The sequence below is a fragment of the Eurosta solidaginis genome, chromosome 5, assembly GCF_040869045.1.
Source record: "Eurosta solidaginis isolate ZX-2024a chromosome 5, ASM4086904v1, whole genome shotgun sequence".
NCBI lineage: Eukaryota > Metazoa > Arthropoda > Insecta > Diptera > Tephritidae > Eurosta > Eurosta solidaginis.
Window position 1 is genome coordinate 10744521 of NC_090323.1, and position 12969 is coordinate 10757489.

Here is a 12969-nt window from a genome sequence, read left to right on the forward strand (position 1 = left end):
CTTGCAAGCTCCGTCGGATCAAAAACTTCACAGACATGTAGACATGGGAGTGACTCGAGTTTTTTTCTCGACGAGGCTGTATTATTTCAGTAAATCCTTGTTTAACTGTCACAACTAATAGTTCCTCTGAGTAATTTACTGGATATCCTTCCAAAAATGCAATCAGTAGAGGATGAATCCGAGCGAAGTCATAAAGAAGCAGTTTTACTCTTATATAAATTTTATGAGTACTCTCCAACAGGCCCTCTTTGTACACCTATGGGTAGTGACGTATAAATTCTCTTTGCACTGCTCTTGTTTGAGCATCTTTTATGAACATACTAATTGTACCCTTTTACGCCTGTCTGCTTATTCCTCGGACTTATCCTCTCTGTATCCCCACATGTGCTATCAGATATCGTTACCTTTTTTAAATATAGGTGCAGTCGGACTAATCCTTTCTGCGCTCTTATGGGAAAACCTTGTTATATTTAAGACTGAGGTATCGCAACTATACCCACAACGGTCTTGTTGAATAATTTTGCGCGATACGGAATGGTAGGTGATTTCAAGTTTTCGTTTCATACCATATCAATTCCAAGGGACTCATAAGTAATCTTACAGAAGAACATGTTGGCTTCTCACTTGATCAGATGAGTCAAAGATAGGACTCATACCAAGAAAGGTGGCCTATCTGCTAGTGATATCATACATTTAGCCTTGCTCCCATTACACTCGATGAATTCTTATTTCGACTGGAACAAAGAATGCTGAAAGAGATTAAGGGACCACCAGCCCACTCTCGATAAAGGGTCAGTGGTATTATCCGCAGAATATAAAGTAGTGACACTTAGAGAACGCTTTATAACAAGTAAAATAGATGCTGGTGTGTCTACAAGATACCTAATTGTAGCAGACCTTGTATTGGCCTTCTCACTTAACTATGTCTTATACGTCCATCCTTTTTTTATATTCCTAAAGCAGTCCCAAAGATATTTCTTTATATTGTGACGAATATTAGCAACACTAAGGGATACTATCATCTCTAAGCCGATACTAAGCAGTGACTTGTATGCACATAAGCGGATCAATCATTATGTCTACACATATGTCTATACAAGCAGCGGCGAGAAGCGCTAAAACACATGCATATATCTGAGGTACTCCCAAATAAGCAATCATCGGTGGAAGAATCACTCACATATACACGCGCAAATGGCTATGCGAGAAGATATAATCGTGCATCTGTAGTTATAGCTGATAAATTTATAGCTGGTAAACGAGTAGAAAATTCTAGAAATAGAAACGCCTAGAAATATGTCAACGAGGAAACCTAAGAGTATAAAAGCAGCACCAGCTGAGGTACGACCAATCAGTTTGATTTAAGCACGCTATTGGTTGCGAAGTATAAGTGTTATTGTGAAGTAATCTAATAAAGATCATTATGCATTATTGAATATTGGAGTTATTTATTCAACAGTTTAGCGATACGAACTTTAGTAGAAGGTGTAAAATAAGTGGAGTTTCACTAAATTCGTTACAATATGATTAGTTTTGATCTGATTTCCTCATATGGGTAGTTTCGATCTGTTCTACCCTTCAGAACCCTGAAGTTTTTGATATTCCACTGGACATACTACTTTATCTTTAATCGGCCTATCACAGCTTGTTCGGTTTATTGTAATATATAATTGAATTTTCAATGAAACTGAAATCTGTGTACATTATTCGGAGGCTAATAAATAATTGGACCTTCTGTCTTTGTGCTACGCTGAAAAAAATGATTATAAGTGTTGAACGTGTGAACCACCTCTTATACTGGAATGAAAACCTCATTTGTTTAGATCAATATTTCAAAAATGGGAAAAATAATTTCTCCATCAAAATTCAAAATTCAAAAAGTCAGTTTAATTTAAATTTTCGATACTGAAAAAAAAAAAAACATCTGTTGATTATACTTGGCCATTTCGCAAAACAAAAAAAAATCACAAAACCAAAAACGAGAAAACCAAATAAGGCCGCATCAGAAATAAGCGGCAAGAAGAAGCAATTATTATAGCTTTTCGTGAAGCAAGTATATAAAATAAAACAAGCTTTGATTTCTAAAAAGTTGCCAAAGAAAAAATTATGAAGAATAAAGATGGTAAATCTCAGGAAAACAGTGACACAGCTACTGAACCAGACCATCCCGACACCGAAGGCTGCAATTTCGGACTAAATCCCATCGAATTGCCATACCTCTGGTATCCCAACCAAGAAAGTGTCAGTCACCTCGAATATGTACGTCGACTCGAATGTGAGTTCACGTGCTTGCAGCGTGCTTTCCTTGCACTCACCACACAATTCGCGCGCCTACAATTTCGTGTGCGACAAATAGTGCAATCAGATCCATGCGAACGCGATGCTCTGCTGTTGGATCTCGAGCATATGGCATTCAATGCTGCCGAAGAGAATGATGAGTTACCACCGATACAACGTGATTCTGTTAACATGGGCGATGTCAGACGTAAGCAAAATTACATAATCCAACGTCTACGCGAACAATTATGCGCATTAGCAGAGGCGGATAGTTGGCAACCAATACCAGAGGCCGGCGCTGAGCCACCTGCGCCCGATTCAGTTATTGGGGTTACGTGCTGTTGTAATAAAAAGAAACGTATACCACCACCAGAAACACCGAATACGGGTACAAGCGAGAGTGAACGCATGAGTAGCTCCGCATCAACGCATTCGAATACGAGCAGAAGTAGAGGCGAAATGGGCATGGCAAGCGAAAGCCCAAGTGAATATGACCCTACAAGAAATGGTAGCCTTAAGCAACGTGTTTCGTATGGCGATGAGCAAGCTCTAGGCATGGATCGAAAAGGTAATACTTCTTTTCCAGTGCAAGCCGCATGTGCTTGTGTCGAGGTTTGTCAAGAGAAGCTAACATTGCCGGAGCGAAAACTAGAACTTTCCTATTGCAACGAGGTGCACAAAGGGAAGATGATATGTCCGGCGCCACAGTCAAAACCTTGCGACCGGAATAAAGCAATCTGTCGGCATATGAATAACAACAACAATTGTGAACATAAATGATTTCCCCCGCTCAATTAGATATTTCAACACAAGCTCAACACAGCTTTACTTACCTTTTTTTTTGCATATATCATGGTGGAAACATAAAGGTGACGACTGGAAAAAAGCTAATTGATCCTTTTTTTATCTGATTTGACATTTCAACCTCTGACGCAGGAGAATTTTGACATAAAACCATGGAATTGCGAAAACAAAATACATGGCATGTATACGCTTTTTTGGATGTACATATGTCGCTCTCCTGCCACCTTGGATGGTTCCGCCACTGTTTACCTTTACTCAGAGATATATTCTAGAGTTATGTATATACACACGATATATTTTATGCTACATTTTTAAATTTATAAAACATTTTTTTTTAACCAAGAGATGGTCATAATAAAAGTATATTTAACGAATTTATTATGCATATGACATGGAATTTTGGTAAACATAAAAAAACTCAGCAGCAAACAAGCCATCAAGTGGGAGTGATGGGTGTTCAATATGGCCGCTCATCCCGCTGACCATATTGAGCAGTCGTTTTAAAAAGCTTGTCCTTACATCATTTTGATGTCTATGCTTTAGATATCACAATTATCTTATCCACACTTATCCACAATGGTCTTAAGTTTTCATGGCGTGTTTATTTTTGACAATATGTATGTATTAGAGGTTTACGCCGATCACTTTATCCGCGGCGGCGTCGTAGACTCTATTATATAATTGCGGCGGCGGCGTGGTCGTCTCCCCAGCGTACGCGGGTATTCTTACTTTAAAAAGCTAAATTTTTCTATTTATAATAATAATATTTAGGTGTTGTTTGTATGTATTTAAGGAAATCCACGTTCTGACCATTTCGCACAGAACCGGGAGTTTTGCCTCAAAATCTCGCAGATCGCTCAAATATTTTCAGGAGTAGCTCCTTGCGGAGAGATTGTTCCTCGTTCACTTACTCCAGAGATGCTTCGAACCTTACCCCGGTCTTTGGAAATGGTACTGCTGCGACTGCTGAAAAGAAATAGAGGTACATAAAATAGCCACACTTTTGTCTGTATATCTCGCGCAAAACGTAGTTTCATCTGGGGTTAACTCCTAACAATCGTCGTGAACACAATTTCTTTAAATCGTTTGTGGCTCCTTGGCGGTCACGCACAAGGGCGACTTACGGTTGCTATTAATTGTCTATTAATACCCATGATTCTCATGGCACAGGGCGCCTCCAGTCTTTTCGGCTATTTTTAAGAGCTACAATTTCCGATGTGCGAACAGTAGCAATCCCGATCACCAGTCGCTACCACGCATCCTGACCCTCACACCATATGCCAACACAGAAACCAAAGGACTGCGACTTCGAGCTCATACCTTCCTCGACGTCATTTTCCTAGAAGCTCCAAGTGTAGCTCCGAAGACTTTCCAAAGAATGTTTTTGTCACGCTATGCTGCCGAGCTACACCAGAGAAACTCCTTGAAACATTAGGGGGTGACTATTCGGCCAAGGATGCCGCCCTCGAAATCATAAGCAGTCTAAGTGGATGTCATTGCGTAACTCCTGGGTGAACATCGTATAATCCTCGGCGCATCTATATAATTAAAATTTTACAATGACCCTGGATAAAATTTGTAAAATGTAGACCAAAGTATGGAGACGTTTGTGTTCACAACATTGATTTCAATAGTCTTCGTTAAATAAAACAATATTTTATAACGAAAGTCGACCGATTTTAAGTTGAAAAATGTTAACTGCTGTTTTTCGGCCTTAGTATATAAGAGCTCATTATGGATGACCGCGTAGCTTCAGTTTTCAGACTATTTCGACTGTCAACTACGTTAGTATAGTAGCACACACGGTCATTAGTTCGACTGTCTTGGGAAAGCTTTTGCTTCACCACTTTGAGTGTTCTTGCGAAGGACAAAGCCTCACCTGGTAAATATATATGCTTACGCATTCACATTTGTAAAAGGAGCCGTAACTGGTAGGTGATATTTAAACTTGGTTGATAGGCTATGATCAATGTGATTCTCTCCAAGGGCCTAGTTTTGGATAGGGCCGCCAACTTTAGGAAATGTAAAACCGGAAAGACTTGGGTGTTTAAGAATGAAGTGCGAAAATCAAATTAACATTTCAGACGCTATTGTATAGTTTCACAAATAAAAAACAAATTTTTGAATGTAAGCCCAAGTGATTTTTCAAACCCTTGTCATACGTAAGTATATCCTCAACTTAAGTATGAGGTAAGAAACATTTAAAAGGAGTGTTTATGCCCCTAGAACTTAGTAAAATATTATTACGAATATTAGCAAAAACTAAGGGGTGTTGCTATCTCTAAGCCGATGCTAAGCAGTGACGTGAATTCACATCAATAATTCAATCATTATGTATCTACATAAACGAAACAATAATTACGTCTACACATATGTACCATGTCCGTATACGAGCAGCGGAGAGTCAATGCACAAACTCATGCATATATCTCAGATACTCCTGAAAGTATGCAATGAGAAAAGCTATAAAATCGTGCAATTGTAATTACAGCTGAGAAGTTTGAGAGCTGATGGCAACTAGTAGAATCTGGAAGCGCCTAGAAGATGCGAACGTTGAAATCAGAGATTATATAAGGCAGCAAATGTAGAGGCGCTGGAATTCAGTTTGAGTTGAGCTATCAAGCAGTTATTGATTAAGCACGCAATCTGGCGGGAAATAGCAGAGTTTCATTTGAGCTATCAATCAGTTTGGTTATTAAGCAAGCTATTCGTTGCAAAGTATAAGTGTTATTGTGAAGTACTTTAATAAAGGCCATTTTGCATTATTAAATATTGGAGTTAGTTATTCAACAGTTTAGTGATTCGAACTTAGCAGAGGGTTGCAAATAAGAGGATTTGCAAGTAAAATCGTTAAAATATGTTGCATTACTGATTTCGCTTATTCTTTCAGCCAATCGCAATATCAAGTTTTTTAAAAAATCGGCACCTTTTTTTTGTAATTTGCTTTTTTAGCAACTTGAGGACAATTTGAAAATATGTTCGCATAGGGTCATTTTATTTGAATTCATTGTTCCCTCATTTTTTGAAAAAAAAACAAAGTTGCAAAATGAGCATATAAATTGATTATACAACTTTTCTTTTAGTGATTTGTTTTAATCACTGGGTGAATTGAAAATCCGTATTAAGGTGACGTCGAAAGCGTTAAATTTCGCAATTAGTTTCTTATAACTGGCAGTGATGCGATTAATTTTCGACATGAACAACAAATAGCCTAAACAGTCTTAAACGAGTAGAAAATATACTAACGCGCCGGACGCCGCGGCCGCGCCGGTATTTGATTGTAATGTGAAATACTTCTTTGTAGGATGTTGTAAGTTTCATCATAATACAAACATCTAAACCTGTCATCAAGGGACTCCCATTTCACGCACTATCATGACATTGCAACTAAATCCAACAATCCAAAGTCAAGGTGACTCATTCAATGGCGGATAATAGCTAACCCGTTCTAAACTCTAAACTATTCTACATATACTTAAGAATTTGGCAACAACTTGCCAATATTTTAGTTTCCTTACAGCGGACTGCAGGCTAAAAACAAATATGAACAGCAAAAAAACAAATATGCGCCTTCCTCAATAAACTGAGAACTCCAAACAATATCACCCATGGCTACATAAGTACGAATATACTCGTACATGCATTTTATTGCGCTTATTTTCTTTGAGGCAAGTGAAGACAACTTTTAGCGTATCTTTTGTTTGTGTATTAAAAGTATTCACGGCACCGGCCGGCATGTTAAGGTAGGTTGATTTGTACATAGCATCATGCAGCGCCATTATCACCAACACTTCCCTCACACAACACATATTTGTTGTTCTCTTTTGGCATTTGTATGAGAGATGCGCTCCACACTCACACATCCCGCACAACAAACAAAAACAAAATAAACTCACATGAATATATATTTATGTACGTATATAATTAAATGATGCAATTGACATTTGAAACGTCAATGTTCGTGCTATGGTCGGATAGAAAGTGGAGCACACAAAGGCATAATTTTGTTCGTGGCGACCTCCAATCTGGCTGAGGCGTATGAAACTATGCGCTATAGAAAATATAAATGGAATTTATAGTAAAATTATAGCAGAGCGATAGGATGAGAGAGTTCATGCAAAATGTGTGTTGCATTGGTAGTGCGCGCATAGAATTAGTGGGAATGAAACAAAAGAGGAAGCTGATGTTAAGAGAAACTGTTTAACGGTTAAATTTTTACTGTTAGGAGAAAAGAATTGTGTTCTTTTGTCCAAACATGCTGCCTAAGTAATTTTAATGTGTTTATTTATACTTACATTTTGTATTCTTGATATTGATGAGGTCAACACATAATTGGTTGGCAAAGGGCATGGGCTCCTCGGTGATTCGTAAAATTTTGTAAATTAATGAATGACAAGATGTAAGAGTAGTCGGAAAAGGAGGTGGAGAGGATTGCAGCTACCCCTGGTAAAACTATAGGAAGCTATTATGATACGTATTATGTTTCCACACTGCGCTCGCCTACCATACAGGAGGTTATTGTAGGTTACAACTATTTTGTGCCGTTTCCGAACGGTATCTGAGGTTAGGTTAGGTTGAGCTGGCTGACCAATAAAGATCCCACACAGACCGAATGTGTCCATAGTGTTACCAGAATTTGTTTGACGACCAAATGCAAAAGCCCCAAATTAGGTACCAAGGCCCATGTTATAGATAGCATGATCCCACCCTCTTGGCAAATGCTAGAAGTTTTCTAGAACTTAGCTTAGTAGCTGCCTCGAGATATGGCAACTCTGCCATCGTGAGCCTTGAATCTATTCTCTTTATAGACATACGCAATTTTGCAAGTGCAAAGTCGTAGGATTTGCACATGATCTTAGAAATAGCAAACCACTACCGTGGGACGACCGCCATAGAAAATTTTTAATTTAGATGTTCACTGTCCTTGAACCGAGGACCTTTGGCGATCACCACGGTGTATTAGTATCTTATATTATTATATTATTGACTGTTTTATTTCGCGCATAATGTCCTTGATTTCAGTACCTTTTTAGATATTCCATTCGTATACTGGTCAGAGCTGAGTATCTGTAAAGAAACACAACTTTTTGCGACTAACATGTGTTCGGGGCCAAGTTTGTCTGAACACCTACTATATCGGTTCCAGTGTCCACGGAGCATTAGCTTTCTATGGAAAACAGACGAGAGCCAGTAGGTATATGTACGCTGCTAGACGAGAGGAGCGCAACTCAACTGGATTAACTTGGTCTGTTCAGTGGCGGTAGCACATCCTCCCGGTATAATACTATGACCTGTATATTAAGGCTGTGACCTAGTTCAGTTAGTGAACATCTGCAGTCTATTTCAACTTTCGGTGAATTTTTCCTGCCTTCCTGCCTAGAAATATTTCAACGCTGTTTGGCTGTCAGAGCAAATTGCAACTGATGTGAGAATTTTAGATAGCAGCGATTCAGCATCTCTCGTTGTGGCCCCTAATTCCTCTTGAAAGCAGATTCAATAGCCGGGTCTGGTCCGAATGCATACCGTCGACAAAGGATATAGGTACTTGTTCCTTATGTTTCACCGAGTTAAACGTGATTATCATGATTGAGCATCACACCATCATGGAAGTGGCACATCCTTAGGTCCTTTTCTCATTTGGCTCTTCAGTGATAACTGGTGCACTTGATCGTTGCAGTAGTGAACGGTGTTAGCTACGTTAGAGCTTCCCACCTTTCACGCAGCTTCAACAATGATGCTTTCATCATCGCATATACCTATTATGAAGCCATTGAAATAATAAAACCACGGAAACCATAGATTCATTGTGATGCCGCTGCAACCTTAACACGACCTTTCTTATATTTCCATGTAGTCCGTTGAAAGCTGGTTGAGTGGTTGTACAAAGCGGATTTTTCTATGCAAAACGTACTTTACCGTGGATATCTTCTTATATTTCCTTGTAGTCCATTGAAAGCTGGCTGAGTGGGTGTAGAAAAGCGGATTTTTCAATGGAAAACCTACTTTACCGTGGATAGCTTCTTAAGAGAAACAAAAATTAGTCTAGTAGAAGATTTTTTAAGTTATTTATAAAGAGCACAGTTATTATAGAAATAAACAAAAGCTTACTTTCCAAAGCTTTTAAGTCCCTGTCTCTGAGAATTTGCTGACCTCACGAACCGATAACCTCTATTTATTCTCTGTTTCTCTTGCAAACCTGCGCTCTATGTGTAGAGAGTAAATCCAGTGTCGTCCCTTTTAGCTGAAACATGTGACAATGGAACGCATACCAGAACATAAAAGCAAACAATGAGAAATTGGCAAACGCAGATGCAGCGCCATGCTGTTGAGATGTGTTGGTATTTATGATTGATAGCCGGGGCAGCAGTTGATTTGTAGAGAGTTGGCTTCCATCAGTTGCTTACCAACATTTAAGGGTGCTCTGATATACACATACGTATTCCCACTGCGCCCTAAATGCTGTATGCTGCTGCGTATTTCCGTTTCGAGGTTTACCAAACGTTTCGCTTCACTAAACAGACGGGTCACTTTGTGTGTGTGTGTGTGTGTGGCGCTGTCACCGCAAACTCAGCCTGTGCTATTTTGAATTTTTTCGGCTTTGGTCCCTGAGTGCAATAAAGTAAGCAGCAAACATGTGCATAACTTAACGCAACTCCATTGCTACATAGATTGAGTGCTCTATCGGAGCGGTAACGAAACTTTCACAGCGCACCATGCAAAACAAAGCTAAACGCAATGCAACGAGTTGATGTATTTTTCAGCGAGATGCGTTTTGCGAAAAGCTCACATAGCGAGACCAGGCATACGAAGCGGTGCTCGATGCGAGTAATCGTTGGATAGAGAGTTGGGCGCGGGCAATGCATTTTTGGCACTAACGACAATCGCAGGAGCACAAGCACACTAGAAAAAACAATAAGCTTCTACGGAGGCTACTACTATTTTACTCGAAGTAGTTTTGTGTACATACGTCGCATCTGCGAGACTGCGACTGATTTTTGCTGCAGTTTCAATTTTGCTGATTTCTGTTTCAGTTGCGAGTAAACGACTCGAGCGTTCAGGTGTACCAAAAAGTGTAGCGCGTACGTTTGCTTTACGATATTATAACAGTTTTAATAAAAAAAAAATTATCTATAAGATTTTGTGTAATCCATGCCGTGTTCGGGTGATATTTATTGTAAGGCTATCCTGCCCAGTTTTTGTTGAAGCTAACGAATGGTGTAAAGTTCTTTTACGAGTAAAAACACAATCTAAAAGAAAATGCGTGCGATGTGCAAATAAGGAAGTGCATTTTAAAGGTTTAAAGCGAGTTTTTTTTTCGAATGTAGTTTACGGTCGGCGTGGCGTGAGACATACATCCAAAAACGATATTTGGGTGATATTTCGGCATTAAAATAGCAAACATTTTAAATAATAAACTGCTTTGGCGAAGTTGCAAGACGCGAGTGTGTTTTTTGTATGCCGAAGAGTACAAAATTTTCTGCGTTACGGTAATGCAAATTTTCTTGTGATTTGATTTATGAAAGATAAGTTGGGGCAAGGATGCATTTGGAAGTAAATATAAAATTCGTAATGGTTTTGGTAATTTGGTATTCGATTTTTAGATGGCAATTATTTTCGCTACAATGTTGTAGGGCCCTAAATAAACGGGAACGAAAGTGGCATAAATTACAGGCTAATTGGGCGGCGACCGTGGTGTGATGGTAGCGTGCTCCGCCTAACACACCGTATACCAGGGTTCGCACCCTGGGTAAAGCAACATCAAAATTTTAGAAATAAGGTTTTTCAATTAGAAGAAAATTTTTCTAAGCGGGGTCGCACCTCGGCAGTGTTTGGCAAGCGCTCCGAGTGTATTTCTGGCATGAAAAGCTCTCAGTGAAAACTCATCTGCCTTGCAGATGCCGTTCGGAGTCAGCATAAAACATGGGACCTACGTCCGGCCAATTTGTAGGGAAAATCAAGAGGAGCAAATTGGAAGAGAAGCTCGGCCTTAGATCTCTTCAAAGGTTATCGCGCCTTACATTTATTTATTGTTTTATTATTTAATTAATATGAACGCAATATAAGTTTTCCTTGTAAAGCATAGAATGCGCTGTAGAATTAAAAGCCCAGGACAATAACTATACTCTATGAAATGTTGCATACTTAAAGGCACCTTTCCTAGAGCCAAGTCGTTACGAGTAAACTAGTAGTTTTTCTATCTGAAAAGTGACATTTTTTATAACCAAATGCTAAGACAACTTAAGTTATAAGATTACGTCTTGGGTAAGAAATCTCCGGGACCTAAAAATCGCTTTATTTAAATATTGCAAACATTTTGGCTTCTATTGCCTAGGCTAAAGTTATGGCTGTGGGTAGAGTTGTAGCATTTTAAATATGATTAAAGTCATAATACTTCATATTTAATAAAAACAGCTCGTAAACTGAGCGCGCATTGAAGAAATAAGTAAAATAATAAGATTGTAAAATTAATGATTGCTTTTAGGAGCCATTTGATAGCGTAAATCTGATGGGTAACAAATGTTCCAGTCTTTATTGTACCACAAAAAGATTATAAGTAAAAAAAAAAACTAGCTGACCCTTTAAGTCATAACATGCCGTACAAAGAATGAATCCTCATAAAATAGTAATAGCCGATTAATAATTATTGCATATTTATAGGCAGAGTTCTTCAAAAAAGCTAGTATAAAGGGGGTTTTAAAACTTAACATTTACATATCTATATTGTTCTTATACCCATTTGGGTCTCTCAAATCATAAGCTATCGAATAAAGTTAGAAAATTGTAGGATAAACATATTTTTTGTATGAATTAAAGCATACTTTTAGGCATAATTTTCTATAATGATTAAGTCAGATATACAGAGGTATTAATCATATGCAGTAAAATTGCGTTAGAAAATTATGCCTAAAAGTATGCTTTAATTCATTCAGGATTTCGAGAATATTTTTAAATGGCAGACCTCAAATAGCGTTACAAATTCGAATGAGTTTCCTAGGTTATCTTAATTACTAAGTACAAAATATGAGAATATGAAGCGATAAGAGCACATATGGTAATACATTTTTAAAAAGTAATTATTTTTTATGTGTGGCACTGCATACTTTTAGGCGCCGATTATTATTACAAAAGTTGTAAACATAGGTTAAGAATAGTTCCTTTGGGTTATCTAAATAATTTTTCGTAAAATGTCTATGTCCCGTAAAGTCATAAATACAAAGTAGTTTTCTGGTCCGAACAAAATAAAAGTCGCTCTAAATGAACTAATCCACACTCTAGGGTCATGCTGGTGTAGGTCAGTTTTGTAGATAGTGGCCTTTTGTTTTAAGAATATCCTTCATACATCTGAATAACTTTTTGTAGACTTTCTGGAATTCTTAAAATCATCTGGTCTTGAACAAAAGAAATAAAAAGATATAAAAAATAAAGTTACATGAGTCTTTGTATACCTTTCAGCACCTACTCGCTGAGTAAAGTCTTATAAACTTATTAGTAAAAAATACAAAAGGTTTAGAAAGCGTTTTAAAATAACACCTTTATACAAATTTTTAATAACTTAAATAAATAATAAACTTTATAAGGCAACTTTTCTTTAATTAATAAGTTAGTTACTGTAGTATCTAGTAATATTAGATTTATATAGCACTCTCAGAAATATGTGTCAGAAATATGAAAATTAAATAAATCAGTTGGCTGTGTAATATTAGAAGAGACAAGACGGGTTTGAGATTTAATAAAATATTAAGAGATAGATCCGTAGATCTTACAGTTACCATAATAAATAATTGTTTGTGTGCAATGTGTTGGTTCACATGAATAATTGCATACTTTTAGGTAATTCTTATTGGGACATCGCGAGTTAATATCAAGGAGTCAAGAACTAGGCAAATT

At 37.8% G+C, this 12969-nt stretch overlaps 2 protein-coding genes across 2 annotated transcripts in view; both read left to right on the top strand.

Annotated features, from left to right (window-relative positions):
- The first annotated feature begins 1824 nt into the window (after positions 1-1824).
- On the top strand, positions 1825-3446 carry LOC137253143 (uncharacterized). The gene is made up of 2 exons (XM_067789585.1): positions 1825-3146; positions 3214-3446. Exon 1 carries the CDS (start codon positions 2107-2109, stop codon positions 3055-3057), a length of 951 nt encoding a protein of 316 aa, XP_067645686.1. The 5' UTR covers positions 1825-2106; the 3' UTR covers positions 3058-3146; positions 3214-3446.
- A 6696-nt stretch (positions 3447-10142) lies between these two features.
- Positions 10143-12969, top strand: part of nrm (neuromusculin) — an 819260-nt gene continuing 816433 nt past the window's right edge. The window contains exon 1 of the mRNA XM_067786931.1: positions 10143-10568. The gene's annotated coding sequence lies outside the window, so the exon portion shown is untranslated. The remainder of the gene's footprint in view (positions 10569-12969) is intronic.

Bases quoted from the DNA above. Each gene is read 5' to 3' on its own strand.
- LOC137253143 (XM_067789585.1), top strand. From the start codon at position 2,107: ATGAAGAATAAAGATGGTAAATCTCAGGAAAACAGTGACACAGCTACT.